The 21,811-nt window shown below is 50.6% G+C and overlaps 1 protein-coding gene across 4 annotated transcripts; it reads right to left on the reverse strand.

Annotated features, from left to right (window-relative positions):
- Positions 1 to 9,811: 9,811 nt before the first annotated feature.
- Positions 9,812 to 15,013, reverse strand: LOC101770144 (nucleolin). 4 transcript variants are annotated; one of them, XM_022829870.1, is made up of 7 exons: positions 14,346 to 15,010; positions 13,938 to 14,028; positions 13,358 to 13,667; positions 12,880 to 13,092; positions 12,620 to 12,801; positions 10,576 to 10,700; positions 9,812 to 10,474 (listed from the first exon to the last, which is right to left on the reverse strand). In XM_022829870.1, the coding sequence occupies exons 1-7, from the start codon at positions 14,585 to 14,587 to the stop codon at positions 10,471 to 10,473; spliced, it is 1,167 nt and encodes a 388-aa protein (XP_022685605.1). In that variant the 5' UTR covers positions 14,588 to 15,010; the 3' UTR covers positions 9,812 to 10,470. The 4 variants fall into 4 exon arrangements, with proteins under 4 accessions (XP_022685605.1, XP_022685604.1, XP_014661348.1 ...); XM_022829869.1 differs by adding an exon at positions 14,188 to 14,229 and having other exon boundaries at positions 9,812 to 10,700; positions 14,346 to 14,487; XM_014805862.2 differs by having other exon boundaries at positions 9,812 to 10,700; positions 13,947 to 14,028; positions 14,346 to 15,013.
- Between the last annotated feature and the right edge of the window lie 6,798 nt (positions 15,014 to 21,811).

A 21,811-nucleotide genomic window follows, 5' to 3' on the forward strand; every position in this document is an offset into this window, starting at 1 on the left:
CCAGTGGCCCAAACTCATTCTTTTTAGTCCATCTACTATCCATTCGTGCTCTACAATCATCAGGGATTCCATTTTGCTCATAAACTCCCATACCTTTTGCACTATATTTTGCTAAATCTTGCTCCAAACTCAGGCATTTGCTGCTGTTTCAGACTTAGACAAAAATTCAGTTCAGCAGCTAAGTTGACCGTGGTAAAGTGCTGACTTTGAGCCTCAATTTGAAATTAGTCCCTCTACTGTTCTTGACCAACAACACCCTAATATACTTGTCCAAAGTTCATACTTCATTGCTGTGTAGTTTCTTTGGTCCACTTATTTGAAAAATGTGGCAGAAATTAATTTCCAAAATGGATACTTATACTGTTTTTCAGAAATTCTATTTTCGGACAATGAACACTACACTGTTGTTTTGATTTTTCCATTGTCTTTCTTGAGATGTTTAGGGCTCGGTTTAGTCTCCAATCTTGATCCCCAAAGTTCTAAACACTCTTAAGCTTCCATTCCATATTTTTGCCCAATTTTTCTGAATTTAGAATTCAAAATTCAAATTTCGGTCAAATTTGACTTGAATGTGACTTTTAGTCAATTTCTTCTCTTTTTCTCCATAGTTCACCTTTAATTTTTCTTAATCACCTTTTATGATTGAAACACCAGGTGTTACAGCCACCCACCCCCCTTTAAATTTTTTCCGTATCACGCACTTCGCCCAAACAAAAGGGCTCGCCCGAATGAAAGGGCATCCCGTCCTCTAACTCACCCTGAAAATAACTTACGTTCTAGCTTGTGGACCGATCAGACCCCGCCACAACTATGGTTTCGAGCAGCTAAGCGTCGCGGGCCACGCCCGGGTTCTTAAGGTTGCAGCCTACGTCAACGGGCAGGTCAGAAAGGGAAAGGGCGAAAAGCAGAATTTGCTTAAGGGTGAAAACAAGAATGGGCAGGACTAGTTCCTATCATAATCACAACCAAACTAAAAATTGTTCACACGGGGGCTCACGGCCCCCCACAATTTTATTTCATACATAAAGAAACTAACTACTCCTATTCTGTTGCTCCCCATCGGCCGGGTCAGTCGGCGGCGTAGGTGGCTAGGCCAAGGGCTCCCTGGTCGCAGTCGAGTTGGTGCTCGAGTCAGTCGCAGTTGGGACTGCGCCCAACTCCACCACGGTGTGCACCACTGCATCAGGATCGATGACGCCCTCCTGGCTCACACGTGCGGCTATCAACGAGCGGCGAGCGTCCATGACCCACATTGCGGTGACATGCTCGGCAATCTTCTACGCGCCCGGGGCCAAGCTCTGGCCCAGTGCTCGAATCTCCTCGAAGCTCAAGCCATCAGTGTACCCACTACAAATCACCTTGAAGTCCAGCTCGGGGTAGTGGGTCACCACCAACGTCAGCACCGTGATGCCCCGTGGAACACTCCATCGGTGATGAGCGTTTGGACCATGTCCGAGACCATCGCAAATTGGATGGTGGGTACACTGGTACTCAGGCCTGACCCCAGTACCTCAGTGACCACCACCTGCACCACGTTGCGGAGTTGGTTGAGCTCATCCGCAACGGTGGACTGCTCCCTTAGGGACTGGGCTAACACCTCTGCATTACGACTGACTGTCGCCTCCAGGACTGCATAAGAGACCAAGTCAGCAGAAGGCAAAAAAATGGCACGACCCCAGCCTAAACTCCCGAGATGACGAGACTTACTCTCATTCATAGTGACGGCCGCGATGCGGTCATCCTTCGACCGCTGCAGCTCCTGATGTAGAAGGGTATTCATCTCACCCAGCTCTTGGCCGGCGCTTACAAGGATAGCTTGACCCTCTTCCAGCTAGTTCACCCTCTCCTATAGCCGAGAGGATTCCTGCTCCGATGACAAAGCCATCTGCTCGGCATGCACTTGGGCCCTCTGCGTATCCAATCCATGTGCGTGGGAGGCGGCGCGATGGTCATCAGAGCTCACGATAGTTTGCTACAAAAGGAAGGTAAGGCAAAAGATTAGCCACGCTAAAGGACTCGATCGCATGAGCAAGGGAAGCTATGATTATGTACGTGATCAGGGGAACCATGAAGACCACCGGGCCAGAGCTGCCCGGGGCCTGCCACCCACACTCCTTCAGGATGACCGAAGGTGGGGGCACCCCGACCGAGCCACGGTCGACCTGTAGACAGCTGCGGCCACCAGTTCACAGCAGATCCACCATAGCGGCTGATGAAGCATCCCTCCGGCAAGTACAAGGCATCTCCACTGACTCCCCAGTCGCGGGCGTATGACCGCGTCCCTCCAACTGGCCGCCGCACACCATAACGATCCGAGCTGGGGGCTGTGACACCAACAATACCTTCGGACGGTGCGGCAATGATCGTGCCCACTTCTCCTCCCGCTCGCGGGCGATGTCCCTACTCGCAACACACTTCCTCAACTCAGGGGCACTGGAAGGTTCCCCCACACCATGCACTCCACCAGAGGGCGCGACCACGGGCTCGCGGCGCCAAGTCGCAATTGTGACAGCATTCCCGCAAGTCTCGCTCCCTGTAGAGTCTGATTCATCTCCCAACCCCGACCCCAAGGGGTCCAAAGGCCTAAGCTCCGCCTCCACCGTCGTCGGGCTGTCACCGCGACGAACCCGCCGGCTGATTTCTCATGCCTCTAGGCCTTCTCAGCCCTCTTCTTCTGCTCGTCCGCCACCTTCTTCTCGACAGCCTATCGAGCCGCACCCTCTGGTCCCTACGGGAGGCTCGGTCAGGACTTGTATCGCTCAAGTCCCTGCAAGACAAATTGACTCAATGTCAGCTGGAAAATTTGGATAAAGAAGAAAGAGGACACAAGGGGAGAAACATACCAAGTCGGGCCGCCTCCTAGCTTGGAAAGGCTCGGGTGTCCCCTGAGGGTCTCATCGCTCTACAATTGCAGCACTTGACCGAGGCACCCCCAAATCTCGCTCTCAGGCAACTCCGTTGATGATGCGCGTTCTGGATCCGATGGGCCAGAATACTACCACATCGTCCGAGTCCTCAGCCCTAGCTAAGTGAGCCGCCAGTGGACAAAAGTGTCGAAGACCCGCAGTCCATTGAGGCCCTCATACACACACTATTGCAGTGCTGGTTCGAGGACCTCCATGTGACTCTCATGCTTCCAAGTAGGTCCCCATGCCCAGCTCTCCAGCCTCGTCAACCTCCCTCCGGTGAACTTCAGCAACGGCGCCTCCACCAGGTTCCAGATATAGAACCAATCACCATGCCATCCCCGATTGGAATCACTAGGGGAGTACAGCGGGTAAACGACCTTAGGCTTCCGCTGCAGCGCGAATCCACTGATCGGGGCTAGAAGGCCCGCTTTCCCCTTTTTCTCCGACCAGGGATGCCCGGCGAAGAACTTCGCGAAGAAGTCCACATGCGGCTCCATCCCAAGGAAGGCCTCACAGATGTGCAGCACTCCATTGGGGTTGAGATGCTACAACTCCAGTCCCCAGCGGTGAAGAAGCCCACACAAGAACCAGTGCGTGGGGTATCTGAGCCCGCGCTCGTGGAAGGCAAGGAGACGACCTCATCAGGGTGAGGTTCTGGGACGACAGTCTCTGGCTTCGGTGCTCTCCAACCTGCGACCACCTTCGACGGCAGCAAGCCCCTCCGCGCAAAATCCTCCAACAAATCCTCCCGCACGGTGGACTCCCTCTAGAGCGACATCATGCAGCGAATGGTGGCGAACGGTTCTGTAAGGCTCCCTTCTTCTTCTTCTCTCTCTCTCTCTCTTTGCCCTCTTCTTTCCCGGAACTCACTGCAGCGCGCGAGAAGATTTAGGCAAAAAGGCGGACGGGAAAGCAACAACGAATAGAGGGCGACGAAAGGACCAGCCTGAAGACCTCCGCCCCTCCTCTATTAAATAGGTAAGGGGGCATGGAGCCTAGGCGTACAAGATGCAAGCGGAGGGACGTGCCCCCACGCGATGGGACGTGACCCATGTGGGGCCCACCAACTGCCATGGCAGAGTCACAAACAGTGGGGCACAACCGCACGCAAGCGCCCCTTCGCCTTTCGAGGCAAGGGAGTGAAGGGTCCCATCGTGAGAACCTCCACTGAACCGAGGCCGGTAGGCACTCAGGCTGGTCAGATAAGCGAAGGGACCCAACACTAGAGCCTTTCCCGAACCAAGGCTAATAGGCCACATAGGTTGGCCAGACAAATCGGGCATCCGACGGGAGTCGGTTAGAAAACAGTGGAATACTAACATGCAAATCATGTCGACCCCATCATGAACGATGGATACGGATTCCACTCGGGCGTACTCGCTAAGGGTGCCCTGAGCTGGCCACTCAAACCGTCGAGATAAGCAACGCTCGCTTAGCCTCCTCCGGTCATGGAAACTGCGGGGTGGGGTGATGCCTGAAAGTCCGACCAAGGTAATATTACCGACCCCCCATTTACTTTACCTGCGAACAAGCACTCATCCATGTCATGCATGCATGCATTCATGCATCATACATTCATCTCATATGTGCTATCATTGCATCTCAATTGCTTTGCGTCACGTCACAAAGCAATAGTCGGCTCATCCAGAATGACCGGCGATCGACCAAGGTTCGAAGGCCGGCCCGCGAAGGGCTAGAGGCCGCCTCGTGTCAAACAGAGCCAGGGGAGAAAACGTATATGGAGCCCCAATGGCCTTCGCCCGACCCACTCAGAAGCAGTCCGGACCATCTCAACCTTCTCGTTCGATCCTAACCTCGAGACATGCCCACAGAATCTCCATTGAGGGGAGACCAGCGGGCCACCTGAGTCAGTCTCCGAAATGACTCGGGCATCTGCCGAGAGGCGGGTTAAGGAGCAGTGGAAGGCCCCAAGTGGGCTATGCCGACCCCGTTACGAACGACAGACCCGGATTCCACTCGAACATGCCCGTTAGCAAGCTCACCGAGCGCGTCACTCGAGCCATCGAGGCAAGTGGCGTTAGCTCAGCCCCTCCGATCATGGAGACCGAGGACAGGGTAACAGACGAAACTCGACTGATGGTTACCAAGTCCAACGGGGCTTGGGGACTCGGGCCGCCGTGTCCCAACTCAGGGATACGACCGATGACTTAAGTCATGGTCAAAACAAACACGGGCAAGCACCCCAATCTTAAGAACCACATCCTCCTGAGGGATGGGAACACTGAGGTTCACGGCCCTAGAAATGAATACCTAAGTGTTCAGCCTCTGACCAACTCTCCGGTCAGCCGCAAGCTTGGGGCTACACCCACCGGGTGCGCTCGTGCGCACCCGGCGGAAGCTAGACCAACAGTGGATCCCCTCCCTTGGAGGAAAGTGTCAGCATCCACTCGACCCACCTCTGGTCAAAAAAACACCCAAGTGTTCAGCCTCCGACCGACTCCTTAGTCAGCCGCAGGCTCGGGGGCTAGACCCACAAGGTCCGCTCGCACGAACCCGGTGGAATACAGACTATGAGCAAGTCCTTCCCTCGGAAGCTGGCCACCCTCTACAACTCGGCGTGTCCCTACTGCCTTTTCTAGTCATCTCATCGAGAGCTGGGTGCCAGTATTTACTCGGGGGCTAGAGTGCCCGAACCTACTCGGCTACCATATGCAACACGGCAAACAAAGGGAAACAACACTGGAAATCTCAACGACAATCCGCCTCAATGGTGCGATGGGCATAGAACTCACATGCCAAAGATAAGCTTTTCATTGAGATGAAAACACAAGCCAAAGGCTTTACAATATCACTCAAAGCGTGTGAACACGGGAGCCCTAAGGCTTTACAATATCACGCAAAGCGTGTGAATTCAACCTAGGGGCTACCCTACAAGTCGGGAACGAAACAAACAAGAAGAGCGCAATAAATAGGAAGCTGCACTCAAAACCTTGCTCACTATCCCATCCTCGCCAATCCTTCCTCCTCCGAGCACGAGGCACCAGAGGCTGAAGAAGATAAACGAACTCAGGGAGCACAGGAGTGCTACCCCCAATGTTCTCTGTTCCCTCTGAGACAATCTATATAAAGAAGGAGAGGCGTGGAGGGAGTACGAGAACCGCATCCCAAACACCTGGGTAAACTGGCTCTCACTGGCTCCCAGCAAGCCGCCATCGATGCCTACATCTCGTGCCTCCTCGGCATGCACCTTCACTACCGCACCACTGAGTGCAGCAGGCTGGAAGGATGAGATGGAGGCCAAATGACCTCCGACGATCAGTGGCCCAAGGTACGAGCGCGACATGGAGGATAAGGAGGCCAAGTCTCCCCTTCCTCTCGAGGCAGCACCCTCGTCCTATCATCCAGCCTCTAATTGCACGTCGGAGCCATGTTACGAGAGTTCTTCTCACATCACGGCTCCCAAACATGCCGCAGGGGACTGCGATAAGGAGGTTGAATACCATTTACGAGAGATCTTCTGGCATCATGAGGAGCGGCCAAAGCCACCCTTGGCGAAGAGCAAGAGCCTCAAACCTACCAGATCTATGACCCTAGCCGTGTCTACAAACCATGCCATGGGGACTCCAGATGCAGAAGCCCCTCTATTTATATCCAGGCGGACCGCCATGATCCGGGAATAGTTACGATACGCGTCCGTGGGTGCGCGATAAAACCGCCTGGCATCGAGGCAGCGGTTCAGCAGCCACACACTAATGGCGCCTAGCATTGAGGTGACGGTTCGACTACCGCGCTACAAAAGGCACAAAAGACTAAGGTGAAGGTACCAGGCCACGAGGTATCTATACGATTCCTACGTGGGATCATCCTTATCATCTCGGATACACGGCCAGACCCTGCGATGCGGCCCATCTGCTCCACAAACAAGACAAAAATGAATAACACCCCCATGTGTGTTCCCCCCAATGGAACATTCCAACTGAAAGCCCCTTCACGACTTCAACAAAGTCCCAAAGGGGCTCGGAGGCTCCTGACAGGTCCATAGACCCGGGGTTCCCAACAGGACTAACTCGTCGCAACACTTGGCCCCAAAAAGGTCTCGACAGTAGCGCGCATCTGGGCTAGCCTAGCTGCGCAATGCCAAGCCAAAAACATGACCCGGCCACCAATCGGCTCTCCGACTGAGAGGCCCGGTCGAAGCCCCGACCCAAAGGGTCCAGCTAGAAGTGGGACCACAATCCGACCCCGACTGAGTTCTCCCGACTGAGTTCTCCCGACCGGATATTCAGAAACAGGATAACTTTCCAAAATGAACTTGATCTACCCTAGAGTGACCCCTCCTTTTCTTTTTAGAAGATTAAGAGAAATAAACTTTATATATGTACACAATCACCATCAATCTAGCCCAAGGATTTAAATCATGAATGCACCTTACTTCACCTAAGATGAACCCACCTTTCTTTTAGAGTTCAAGTGAATGAAATAATAATATATGTGTACACAATCACCATTAAATCAAACCCAGGGTTTAAAACATGAAATCACTTTATCTCACGAAGAACTCAAGTTTGAATCTTGACTAGGGATACGTGTTCGTTGTAAGCTTTACACTTCTGCAAAAATATCTACATTCATCTTGCATATGAAATCATGAAACTTGAATCATTGCATTGCATCTCGTGTAGAAGCGAATCTCGCCGACGGAACGTACGAACTGCTCCCGACGACCGAGGAGGTACCTGCTGAACTGCATCAAGTCGAGGCTGAGCAAGAGCCCAGTCAAGCTTCAAACAAGCTCCCTACTAACTAAGAACAGGAAGGCAAGCCCCAAAGCATAACCCAAATTTCTAAATTTATGCACTACTGATGTTGATTATGTTTGTGCATTTAAGTTCATAGGAGTTGATTGCAAACTTAGTTGCATGATCTTAGGTACCTATGGGTGGACACTAGTATGATAGGTCTAGTAGTTGCAATGCTAAATAGGGACTCAGTAAAAGTCGAGTGATTTCCTGTCACTCGCGAGTTATAGGAGTTGCTTGCTTATTTGTACTGCAACCATAAGGATGACGGATGGGGTCGGGCTTTGATTCTGACTCGGTGGAATTGCCCCGTCTATCTAGGAAAAGATACTAAGGTCAAAATATGTTTAGATCTATGGTCAAGTGTTTGAACGTACTAATCTCACTAGTATGGGATTGGGAAGCCTAGTACTTGATTGAACTGGGACGTGAGTAGACCGCCCCACTATCTCTGGAACGGAGTTTTTCATGGTGCATCATGTGGGTACAAATATAGCCACGGTACGGCGACGTCCGGAACCGTGGGGTATTGTATCCAAGGGATGTGGGCCTGACATGTGCCTGAGGATTGATGGGGACGGCTGACATGTGTGGTGGACCCATCATGGCACGCAATGTCGTGGGGTTAGGCTCACCTTGCAAGGTTTAAAAACTCGATTTGAATCGTCTGCCACTCATAGTTTGAGACTGCTTGATCTATTCTTGGCTATCTATACCTAATAGAATTAGTTGTTCTTGACTTATTTCTCTACATTATAACGTTCTTGATAATGTTTTGAATCTGCACTATTGCTAATAGGATGACAGTATTCAGATTAATTAGCATAGTTTGGTATAATCACATTTTTCAAGAATCTAACACAACATAGCCAACATTGAAGTGGGGGATAATACCTTCAAGAATCTAACACAACATAGCCAACTATGCCTATAAATTGAAGCCTTCTTAGTAACATTTAAATTTTATCATTTGCTAATAGGATAATACCATTCAGGTTATATATGAAACACCTGTGTGATTATATTTCCGTGTATGGTTTTACCTTTATATGCAAAACCCATAGTCAGTGGGATTCTGGAATGCCTTCTTAAAAGGATATGTTGCAGCAATTACTGCTCTCCCTTATGCCAGTGATGTCCCACCACCTAAGAAACAATGTTTCCTTGGAATTTGAAGTTTATGGGCCGCTCATTTGATGCCACAAATTATATGTAATGTTCAAGTTTATTTCGAGTTGTAGAAATTGATGACTACATCTTACTACAGGGTACCCCTGCAAAAAAAAAATAGCTCTAACATTTTCTCTTGGAGCTGGAGAAAAGAGTTCATAAGCTTCTAACACCGTAACCAAAGTTCAAACAAATAAAAATTATGAAAGAACATGAGCCGGTATGTGATTTTCACTTTTTCAGACAATCTATTCTACTCCTAGCCTTATAATTATAAGCAAATTTTGATGCCAATTTTAATGGTGACTGGCACCATACTTATAAGGAAATTCTAATTGTTTGAGCAATATTTTTGCTTCTATTTAAATTAATATGTATATTTTGTATCATCCACATATAAATGCAGGCAATATTTTTTGAAGAAAGCACTGAAATTTGCTTCCAGTTCCGATGGGAAAGAACAGAATCAGCCATGTTTCCTGATGACGAGAAGAAAAATGCATCTCCTGATCCAAGGGGTTGCAGAAGGACGTATGGCTTATGTCGCGGAGGAGGGCGGCGGCGCGCCTCTGGGGGCACGGCGTGGGGGACTTGAGAGAACAAGAGGTTGGGAGAGGAGAGAGCCGGTGGGTGGAGGGAGAGGATAAGGTTCTGCAGTGGGCCCCTTTAGTTAGTGTAATAGGGGCACAGATACCATTTTATGTGACGCCGATTCCCCTTCCATCCACGTTAAAATCTAGCAGATTCATGTTCCGTTAAAATCTAGCAAATTCGTAACGGAAATGGCATAAAGGGTTCCATCCATGTTCCGTTAAAATCTAGCAAATTTATGTTCCGTTAAAATCTAGCAGATTCATAACGGAAATGGCATAAAGGGATAAATTAGAGTTTCTATGGCACTGATGCAATCCGAAAAATTTTCATTTTCATGACATCGAGGGAATTTGCTCAATTAACTATCAGGCAATGAGATTAAGTGAGAAGATCACCGGGCTGTACCAACCACGCACAAACCGCGGAACAGATACGAAATAAACGGGAGCAGTACATTTGGATTACAATTTCAACACTCTTTCTAATGAGTAGGCAATAAGAAAATAGAGTTCATTTGGAGAAAATATAAAACAAGAGTGCATCGTCCATTGGCAAGTACAGAAATCGACTAGCAACACACAAAGTTGGGTCCTCTACACCTTACATGGTTCAGTAGTTGACACTGAGCTTCAGATGGCACTTGTTCGCACCTGCTACTCTACAGACACATTCTCGATACACGAACGTCATTGCATATGCAACTCCACTGCCAAGCTGATGCTGCTTTGCCCTTTGTTCTAAAAGACACATTCATGACAAAGTACTGAGTAAAACCGGAAACTGGGTGTTCAGGTGCTATAACAACTCCAATTCCAGCCTTAAAAGTCCATTTGTATGTAGACTCATTCATTTTCAAAACAACGTGCAATTCCTCTTGCTTCTTCACAGCCACTATATGCTTGAACATTGACCCACTTCCACAAAATTTGCCATCATATAGTGAAATCTCCTCATCAAACCCACTAGTTGAGGCACTAATTCTCACGTCTGATGGTTGTTCTGCTTCTGCATTTACCTCTATAACAGTCTCAATGCTGTTACCTAGCAAAGCAAATATCATGTTCACGCCATAAACTTCGCCCTGAAACCGTCCTATCAGGACGGATCCAAATCCAGCAAAAGAAGTGTCGATTTCAACATACCCACTAAACAACGGTGTGTCAGGAGATCCTTCTTCCTCTTTTATCCAAAGATTAACATCCATTAAAAAATATGGACACACATATATTCCACGACATGGGCTACAAAGTGGCAGGAAAGAGCAACCCTGTAGGTATACAATGTTAGAACTTCTTATAATATAAAAAGTATAAGCGCTATTAAAAATAAGACCAGCAGAACAGTTCGGTATAATGCTGTACAACGCATAAAAGCGAGTTCAACTGGTAGGTTAATAGAATGAATCCGACATCATTTTTTTGTAAAGAAATATCACAATTAATGGTTTACTCATGTTGGAAAGAACATGACATTTCTCCAACTATGACCATAGTTACAAGTGAATTAGTCAATAGTAAAGGATCTGTTTTCCAATGAGTAAGCTAACAGCGGCTTTTAAATTTTATAGTACACCCATCAATCCAAATGGCATTTATCTACCATGATAAAAGAATAGAAGTTTTACGGCATAGTTTTTTAAAGGTCACACATTCCTGAAAAGAGAGAACTGTGTGCTACAAAAAATGAATGGTGGTTTGAAGTAAATTAAAGATCCATATCACACGTGCAACCAGTAAGGTGAAAAACAGGATCTAGATGTAACCTCAAAATTGGGTAGGAGCTTTTCCATAAATCTATTATTTCTCACACCCATGATATTCAACCTCATCCAATGCATTATTTTCATTTAAGTGACAATAGAACACGGTTAGCTGCTCTGCTACAGGATTGTGTTTGGTTCAACAAGCTACCAAAATTACAGGATTTGGGCAATCAGGAACAATACAAATGATTCTATAATTTGAAACATATTTAATGTCACCAAATAACCAAATCCTATTCCAATATGTAATGGTACCATACCCTAGAAGCCAACTTCACAAAGTAATAAAATACAGTTCTGTGCAGAAGCATACCCTTCCCCTTTCTTTTCAGACAACCCAAAATATAAATTCATAACTCTCATATTTGCGAGTATAAAAAATAAGAGTTGACACCGACTACACTTTACATACGACCTGGCACCAGTACTTATATAGTTATATATGCATTGGCATGGCAAGAATTGGGACTAGCACGTCCAAGATCAAGTCCAAACAAGTTGAAGCATAATAAAAAGCACTAAGCTCTAAGCAGACTGGTCAGAAAGGAGGCAAGCAAGATTGGAGGTAGCACCTAGGAGCACCTAAGTGCCACATAATCATCCCGCTTAAAATAGTTGAAAACACAGGGTAAGGTAGCTAATGAAAACTTGAAGGAAACATGTGATAAGGATAACAGAGTTCACCAATTAAAAATGTATTTTGTAAAAATAAGACATGCAGTAGACTTCTACCTACTGCTTTACACAGCAGATTAGGAAAAACAAGTAGTGCCTTCAGACACTACAATAGGTAGACAAACTTCCTGAACCTAACCCCCTCACACCAACAAGAGGGTGATTTGACATCTTTTTCCTCTACAGTAATAAGTTTTTTAATGAGTAGTCAGCAATTAGTTTTATCGTATCAAATAACTTTCCAAAGCTACCTTTCCAACTTGATGAACTAAACATCATCACAAACCAAGGGAATGAAAACAAGGAATCATTTTCCCTACGAACTTGCTAGTACCCGGACGTCCGATGGGAGATGTTCCCATCGGATGGCACCAATCATCAGCCACCGACAGATTCTCACCAGGTGCTCTAACTGCCCATCGCAACATGAAACCACAACATATGCAACATCACAGATGAATATTTGCAACATCAAAATTATTCTAGACTAGCTCATTGCATCCAACCAATTTCAGACAAAAATACCACCGAAACATCGCATGTTTCATGCAACATCGATCAAAATAATTCTGATTTATTCAACAGATCATAATAAGAGTGCTCCAACACTCAAAATGTCGCATCGCAACATTCATAAATCAAAGTTGCAACACCTCCAAACAACAGTAGAGGAGAAGCCTCGTGGATGCGGTAGACGTGTGGTCCTCATGACAGAGCTTCAATTCAGGACAAGAACAAGCATCACTTACCTGAGAAATCATGGCTGGATCATTTCTTGAGCGATTAAAAAGATAGTTGCGGAGTGGTTCCCAGGCATCACGAACAGAAAAATGCCCATAAATATTAATAGGACGAGCAAGAGGGCTTGATAATCCAAGGGAGAACACTTGCATCATCTCACAGGGTATGAAATACGGATGATCTAGTGCAGCTGCAAGTATAAAAAATGAGAATTGGACTACACAAGAAAAAGATAAAGTAGCATGCCATTGATCATTAGTTCACCTACTTTCATCAGTATCTCCGATCCAATACTGCACATGGTAGCAGTCATCTCCAGAAACACAGTTTTTGGTTACCCTTGGAAGAACACGTAGAGGCAACGCAGGCAAAGGAGTCGTGTTGTTGTTAAACAGGTCAGACCATTCTGAGAGCAGGTCACCATTCCTTTCCCAGGTAGATTCAACTATTTCTTTAGCTTCCTCCAGTGTATACTTTTGTCCTGTAAAAACAACAGTTCCATTCAACTGGTTATTATAAAACTCTTGTTTAAGGAAAATCTTCGTTAAGGAACTGCATGAATTTTGTTGATGCAAAACCAATATAATTTTACATCACGATTTTGCAAGTTTCATTCATAACTATTGTTTCTTCAGTTTTGGAAAAGGTCTTAGATGTTACAGATTACCGAGCGGCGTTCTCTTTGGTCTAAAAAAATATGTTACGCGTGTAGTTTCCAAAAATACCAGCAGTTAGTTTCTCATTACCTTCAGGGCAAATATGTAACGGATACTCCCAGGGCCACTTGACTGGCAGATACGGGTTGCCATCCTCCTCGTCCCAACCCCTCATGTCCTCTTCGCTGTCCTCTTCGCTGTCCTCTTCGCTGTCCTCTTCGCTGTCCTCTTCGCTGTCCTCTTCGCTGTCGTCTTCGCTGTCCTCCTCATCCACGGTGTCGCCTCGGCCGCCGTTCTTCTCCTCCTCGCCGCCACCGCCGCCGCATGTCTTCTCCTCATCCCCATCTTCGACGGGGCGCTCAATTATCTTCAACTTTGGATCAGGCTCACCCTGTTCTTCCTGCACAACACACCAGATTGCCTCCATGAATCGCCGCGAGGGAATCGATGGACCGAGAGGGCGAAAATCAGATTAGGGCCCGTTTGTTTCGCAGGAATTGAAACCTATTCTAGGAATTATATTCTAGACATTGGATTCCATCAGAAATAAATTACTCAGAATTTGATTCAATTCAATTTTTTTTGTTTGGGTGTGGATGGAATTTTTCTCCATGAATTAAATTCCATATTCTGTTTGGATAACCCATATATCTGATGGCGCCTGGGACACCTCACGCACGAAGTCCGATCCGGTAATTGGCACTAAACTGCCAAATCGTGCGGCTTTTGCTGCCTCCCTGAGCTCTGCAAGCCTCATCTTCCTGCAAACATAAAATTAAATCAAATCGCCAGAATAAATTCCCACTTATACCTAACCAATCACAAAACGCAACGAACAATCCAAGCCCAGTAGTACAGCACCGGATCCAGATCAACAATGGAAAGATATCAGATTACTATCGGAAGCACACCAATTATACCGTTTGACCATGCGAGTCAGATCAAATCAAACGCTGCAGGCACTGGAGCATCTCAAGATTCAGCCAAGAACAGACGGAAACAGAAAAGAAAAGGACACAATCACGGATCAGCAATCAATCAGAACGCAGACCAGATCGAGTCCAAGGAGAGGGGATACCTGTACTGCTCGAGAAAGCGGTCGTCGTCCAGGTCATCCTCGAGTTCCTCGAGCTCCTCGGGCTCACGCGCGTCAAGCCATTCCTTGGACTTGGGCTGCTCGTCGGCCTCGACCTTGGGAGCGAAAGCCGGCGACTTGAAGGGCTCCGGCTTCGGGGGTAGATTCCCCAGGCGGCGCTGGCTGTCGCCCCACTGCGTGCTCGTCCCCTCCACGTCCTTGTACACGAAGCGGTAGTCCATCATGGCCGAGCACCGCGAGCGCAGATAGAGAGAGATGCGCAAAACCGCGAGGGGGACGGGGAGAAGTGGAGACGCGAAGGGACGAGACGATGAGGAGAAAGGGACGCGAAGGGCGTGTTGGAGGTGGAGGTCCCGCGGCTTCTCCGACTTCGGTGACGTGGGGAACTGTCCGGGGCAGCGCCGAGTGAGCGGATCTGAACGGCGGCGAGCTTTCAGTCGGGGAAGGGAAGACGAAGGAGGTGCAGCGCGGCGGAGGAGGGGGCGCTGGAGGAGGCGGCACCGGGGGAGGGCGTCGGAGGAGGCGGCGGAGGAGTGGGCGCCGGGGGAGGGCACCAGAGGAGGGGGCGCGGCGTCGGGATGAATGGGAGTCGGGAGAGGGAGGCGGCGCGGCGTCGGGGAAGGGAGGCGTGTTGGGATGGAATCGATTTCTTCGTTTTAGATCCGGAATGTGTCGCAGGTAAGGAAATCAGCTCGTGGAAATTGCTGGAAAGACGATTTCCAATTCCATGCGGAGCCAAACAGGTCGGCCTAGGAAAATAATTCCAATTCAGCCCAATTCCTGCTAAACAAACGGACCCTTAGGGTTTGGGTCGGAGGATTTCGGTCGTGTGATGGGGGTCGGCCGCCGGCTGGGGGTGAATATCGCTGGGGGTGGTCTCCGCTTTTAATTGACGTCTCGTAAGGCCGGGCGGACTCGTGGCCCTTTACCACACAAACACAGCAGTAGCGCTTGTGGCCCAATACGGCCCAACAGCGCGAAAGAACGGCGGAAATCTTATGGCAATCGAGAAAACCTCCTCCCTCGAGCGTTTTGCTTCTTCAGCAAGTGGTCCAGCCAGCGAATTTTCCTGACAACTATTTCCTTACAAAATAGATTCACAGGAAAGCTAAAATAAATAGGACCTATCGTATCTTTAAGAAGGTGGGAAACACATTGATCTAGGGTATGTTTAATTGCATGCACCACATGATGCATGTATGGACGATCCTGAATGATGGGGTTCAACCAATTTTCTTGTATCATATATTTCACTCCTACTAGTAGAAAAAAAAATTAAGTTGGATGGCTTCATCATGGATGAGTTGGTACAATTTACCCAATCAAATAAAAAAACTATTATTATTTTGAACCATTTTATACATGAATCAAATGATACAAGTAACCAAACACACCCATAGTGACGGGTCCATAGACCCAAGGTTCCCAACGGGACAGACTTCCCGCAACACTTGGCCCCACAAAGGGCTCGACAATATTGCGCATCTGGGCCGGCCCAGCTGCGCAATGCCGGGCCAAAAACACGACCCGCCCACCGACCGACTCCTCTGACTGAGAGGCCCGGTCGGAGCCCCGACGCAAGGGGTCCAGCTAGGGGTGGGACCGTAGTTCGACCCCGACCGAGTTCTCCCGATCGAGTACTCCCGACCGGGGATATACCGTACCTCCTGTACTGCTCCCCCGACAGGCACGATCAGGGCCGACTGGGACTACCGACAGGGGGCACACGCTTGGTGTGGGTCTAGGGAGCAGGTGGGACGGATAACGAGGCGGCGCCCGAGTCAGCCGATCGTATGCAGAACCGTACCATGCCACGCCCTGCGCACGCCTACACAGTGCCGCCGTAAACCTACCCGTTGCGGCGTAGTGGCCTAACAAGGAGAACAGGGACCGAGGACGGAGGCCATACCGTACCCGATGACGTGGGCCGCAAGACTAGATAGCACCCGTACACTCACTCTCTCTGTCTCTCCCGACTGTAAGGTCGTTCCCTTGAACTACAAAAGGGGACGGACCCCTGTTTCTACAACATGTTCACAACATTTGATAGACGTTTTTTCACACACTCCCCCATACTCTAGTGCACGCCAGAGCTCCTACCACTCTCTTCCACTGATAGGAGAACAAGGCCAGGACTCAGGCACCCCCTCTCATACTCCTCTTGTTTGTACCCCCCACTACGAACTTTGAGCATCTGAGCTCAGGAATAAAGTTGACCGACCGACCCTAACTAGACGTAGAGCACGTTGCCCGAACCAATATACATCCTGTATCATTGCGTGCTAGGCCACATCCGATCTAACGCAATAGCAAAACTACAAATATTTACTTGTCGGCCAGATTTCACATCGACAGTTGGCGCCGTCCGTGGGGAAGACATCGTTGCATTCGTGTTTTAGGTCATCGAATGGCTAACCTTCCTGCCATCTTCGGCATGACGAGCTCGAGCGACACGATTCGCTTCGGTTTGCTGGACTTTCCCACCCCCGCACTCGGTGGAGCGTGGGTTCCTCCCGTCTTCACGCCGCTCCAGGCCTTCCGTTTTGGGAGCCTGGACTTCATCGCCGATCAACTCGGCATCCTCTGCCTTTGTGACGAGGTGGCTCCCCCGGCATCCCCAGGAGGAATGTCTCGCATCATCGTCTGCGAGCCGCTCGATGACCTAGATGTCAAGGCGCTCGCGCTTCGTATCGAGTCCGTGCTGGGCACGAACCTCACGGTAAGTGACGTGGATACTATCATGTATTCACTTGTTAACACCTTCCGCCAGCTCTCCGGAGGAGCTCCGTTGTCACCACCACGCTCACCACACGGTTGGTTCCCTTACAGCCTCATCACCCCCGCGAACGCGTACGCTCGGGACTTTGGAGGGTGATAGCGCCGCTCCCTCTCGCGCTCGAGTTTGTGGGAATGGTGGACTACGCCCTCGCCTTCTTCCACGACCTTTGTGATGAGGAGCTCGAGAGCGATGGCTCCAGCATCGGCGACGCGTTGTCGCTCGACCATCCCCTGTCCCGGGAGTGCGCCATGGCAGATGCCCCGGGACAGCTCCCGGAGGCAGTGGAGTCCGCTGAGACACACACCCCGCCGGACCACCGTGCGGAGGTCCTGACGCAGGTGCAAGTGCATGGTGATAAGCTGCCACAGTAGCAGCAGGACCAGCAGCCGCTAGCACCGGCACGCCCACCGCGTCACCCACAGCCGCACGCCTGCAACGCGGGAAGCGACACACGAAGCCGCGCCCACCAGGTTCGGTGCAACATCATGGCTGGGGAGGATGACCTCCCGTAATTCGCTCAGGCCGACCAGAACATTGCCGCGATGGTAATGCTTTTGCGTAGCCTCCCTGAACCTGCTGATCCCCTGGAGCAGGTAATCCACCGGAACCTCCGGACACTGGTGGAAACCATTGCGGCATAGCAGGCGGAGAGCTCCGCGTCGTGTCAGCGACACGCAACATCTTGCCTTACTGGAGCATTGGGCCCGCACCAGCCGAACCGCTACGTCCATTCGCCTCAGCAGCCCTGTTGTGCAGGTCAGAGCGCCGCGGCCGCACCGCAGCTTGACCCAGCACCAGCTCCGCATCCCTAGCACATGAATGAACGCATAGGGCCGAACCATGACGCGCGTATTGTCATCCACCCGCAACGTGTGGCGCGACATAATGCCGACGTCGACCACATGGCAGCGAGAGCGGAGGACATGGGCCGCAACCAGCCCGACGAGGAGCACGAGAAGGTGCACTCTAGGCGTGGCAGCTGACCCAACGACCGAAATGGAGATTGAAGACCTAGCCCGGATGGACCGAGGCCCCGGACCTTCGGCTGCCGCATCGAGAAAGCGTCGTTCCCTCGGTGCTTCCGACCGCCCACCAACATCACCAAGTACACTGGGGAGATGAACCCCGATGTGTGGCTCGAGGACTTCTGGCTCGCCTGCTGAGTCTGTGGAGTAGATGATCATAACTTCATCATCCAGTACCTCCCCATCTACATAGGGGAGTTTGTTCGAGCGTGGCTCAAGTTCCTCTGCCCAATAGCATCCGTGACTGGGCGGAACTCAAGAAGGTCTTCGTAGGGAACTTCCAAGGGACTTATGTCCACCTTGGGAATTCATGGGACCTCAAGAGTTGTAAATAGAAGCCCAAGTTCTCGAGGCAATGCAACTCCCTCCTGGATGTTGTCAACGCGGATGTCTTCAGCGCATTCCTCTCCGGGACGACCTGCGAGTCCTTGATCCACAAGCTCTGCTGCCAGAAGCCCTGCACCACCCGCGAGCTACTCGACCTCGCCACGAACCACGCCTCAGGTGAGGAGGTGGTCAGGGTGGTCTTCAACACCGGTTGGGACAAGGGCAAGGCCAAGCGCAAAGACCGGGATGAGGGCCCCTCCATGAAGCAGGGCAAGAAGAACAAGAAGGAGCAGCACCGACCGACTCACCCGATCATAGTAGCGGCGGCCGGCCGATTGGGCAAGCAACCCTAGCATGGCCGAAACGACCACTTCAAGAAGCTCATGGAGAGCCCCTGCACCAACCATGCCTTCCCCGTCAAGCACCTCGACAAGGACTGCGAACTCCTCAAGCGCTTCCTGCGGCAAGCCGGCAAGCTGAAGGAGCGGACAAGCAAGGAAGACGCGGCCGACAAGGAGGACGCGGCAAGCAAAGATGGAGACAGCTTCTCTGAGCCTGAAACTTGCCTCATGATCTTCGGGGAACCCGACGCTGACCACTCCAAGCGCCAGCGCAAGGTGCGCCACCGAGAGGTATGCATCGTTGATTCAGCTATCCCTACTTACCTAAGCTGGTCGAATCATCTGATCACTTTCGACCAGAAGGACCATCCCACCTGCGTGCCCCGACCGAGTTGGTACCAACTCGTCATCGACCCCATCGTCGACAAAAAGCACCTCAGTTGGGTACTACTGGATGGGGGTAGTGGCCTCAACATCCTCTATGTTGAACCCTGGATGCCATGCGCATCCCCCGGTCTAAGCTCTAACCGGTCATCGCACCTTTCCACGGCGTGATCCTGGGAATGCAGGTGTATCCGCTCAGGCAGATCAACCTACCCATCACATTCAGCGACTGCGCTAACTTCCACATGGAGGTCCTAACCTTCGAGGTGGTGGAATTTCTCGGGTGCTACCATGCTATCCTAGGGCACCCATGTTACGCCAAGTTCATGGTGGCCCCCAACTACACTTACCTCAAGCTGAAGATGCCGGGACCAAACAGCACCAACACACTGGGTAGTAACTTCTCGCACGCCTACACATGCGACCACAAGAACTTCGAGCTCGCCACCGACCTTGCCCACTCCGCCGAACTCCAGAAGCTCGAAAAGGAGGCTGCTCCAGCCATGCCCGACTACAAGGAGACGACCGTCGTGAGCGCCTTCAGTCCGACTGAGGAGACCAAGGCGGTGGAGATCGACTCCAGCTACTCGACCAAGATGGTGCAGATCGGGACAAAGCTCCCAACTGAATAGGAAAGCGAGCTCGCCGACTTCCTACGCGCCAACCGGGATGTCTTCGCATGGAAGCCTGCTAACATGCGTGGCATCCCGAGGGAGGTCGCCGAGCACGCATTACGCATCTCCCCGGGCTTGAAGCCCGTCAAGCAACGCCTGCGCCACTTCAACGACGAGAGCCGTAGGGCTATAGGCGAGGAGATCGCCAAACTCCTGGCGGCCAGTTTCATCAAGGAAGTGTACCACTCCGACTAGCTCACCAACCCAGTTCTTGTAAAAAAGAAAAAAATGGGAAATGGAGAATGTGTGTTGACTATACTGGCCTCAACAAGGCGTGACCTAAGGATCATTTTCCTTTACCACGCATAGACTGGATAGTCGACTCCACCTCAGGATGCGAAATCCTCTCCTTTCTGGATGCCTACTTGGGCTATCACCAGATCGCGATGAAAGAATCCAACCAGGTCATGACCTCTTTCCTCATCCCGTATGGCTCATACTACTATGTGACCATGTCGTTCGGTCTAAGGAACACCGGTGCCACCTACCAGTGGTGCATGCAATAGTGCTTCACCGACCAGATTGACCCGCCCGACCAACCCGACCAAGTCGAGCTATCAAAAGGCACTATCGCCGTCTACGTGGACGACATAGTGGTAAAGACGGTTCACGCGAGTGACCTGATCGCAAACTTGGTCGCAACCTTCACGAACATTTGAAGGTTCAGCATCAAACTGAATCCCGAGAAATGCGTTTTGGAGTTCTGAAGGGGAAACTACTTGGATACATCGTGTCCGAGCGCGGCATCCAAGCCAACCCTAAAAAGATCATGGCCATTGCTAACATGGGCCCCATACGCAATGTCAAAGGCATACAATGGCTTACAGGCTGCTTGGCCGCTCTGAGCCGGTTCATTTCCCGACTCGGCGAGAAGGGGATGCTGCTCTACAAGCTCCTCAAGAAGACAGCCACGTTTGTCTAGACGGAAGAGGCACAGAAGGCTTTAGAGAGCCTCAAATCATTGCTGACTTTAGCCCCGGTCCTCATCGCTCCCGAGGGAGAGGAACCCTTACTCCTCTACATCACAGCAAGCAACCACATGGTCAGCGCCATTCTCGTCGTCGAGACGGAGGAGCCCAGGCACGTGCTGAAGATTTAGCGACCGGCATACTTCGTCAGTGAGGTGCTCACTGATGCCAAGTTGTGCTACCCCTAGGTGCAGAAGCTTCTGTACGCCGTCCTGATGGCGAATCGAATATTCCTACACTACTTCACCGAGCATGAGGTTATGGTCGTCACCTCGTCCTCTCATGGCAGCATATTGCCAAGAGGTGCGCAAGCTCGAGGGCAAATTCCGGGGGATCGAACTGCATCACGTCCTACGAAAGGACAACAACGCCGCTGACTCCCTAGCAAAAATGGTAGCCAAACAGGAACCAACACCAGATGGAGTCTTCGTGAATGACCTCCGCGAGCAATCCACCCGCGTCTGGGATGACCCGACGTAGACGCCGCCTAGCCCTGACCAAGCGCTCGGGGGCTCTGCCGTGCCGACGCGGCCTGACGCCGACCAATGGCTCAAGGGCTCTGATTCGGATAATGTGGTGATGATGCTTCATCCAGCTAACTGGAGGGCGCCACTACTCACTTACATCCTCGAAGAAGTCCTCCCACTGGAGAGGATGGAAGCACGAAAAATCTCTCATCATGCCAAGACGTTCATTGCCATCGGCGACGAACTCGACAAATGAAGTCCGTCAGAGGTACTCATGAAGTGCATCCCGACTGACCAGGGGAAGTAGCTTCTCCTCAAAGTCCACGTCGGAATTTGCGGACGTCACACGGCCCCACGTTCGCTGGTCGGGAAAGCTTTCTACCAAGGCTTCTACTGGCCACAGCACTGTGCGACGCAAAGGAGGTGGTCTGCAAGTGAGAGGGATGCCAGTTCTACGCTCGGCAGACTCACCTGCCAACGTAG

The sequence above is a fragment of the Setaria italica genome, chromosome IX (genome assembly GCF_000263155.2).
Source record: "Setaria italica strain Yugu1 chromosome IX, Setaria_italica_v2.0, whole genome shotgun sequence".
Taxonomy (NCBI): domain Eukaryota; kingdom Viridiplantae; phylum Streptophyta; class Magnoliopsida; order Poales; family Poaceae; genus Setaria; species Setaria italica.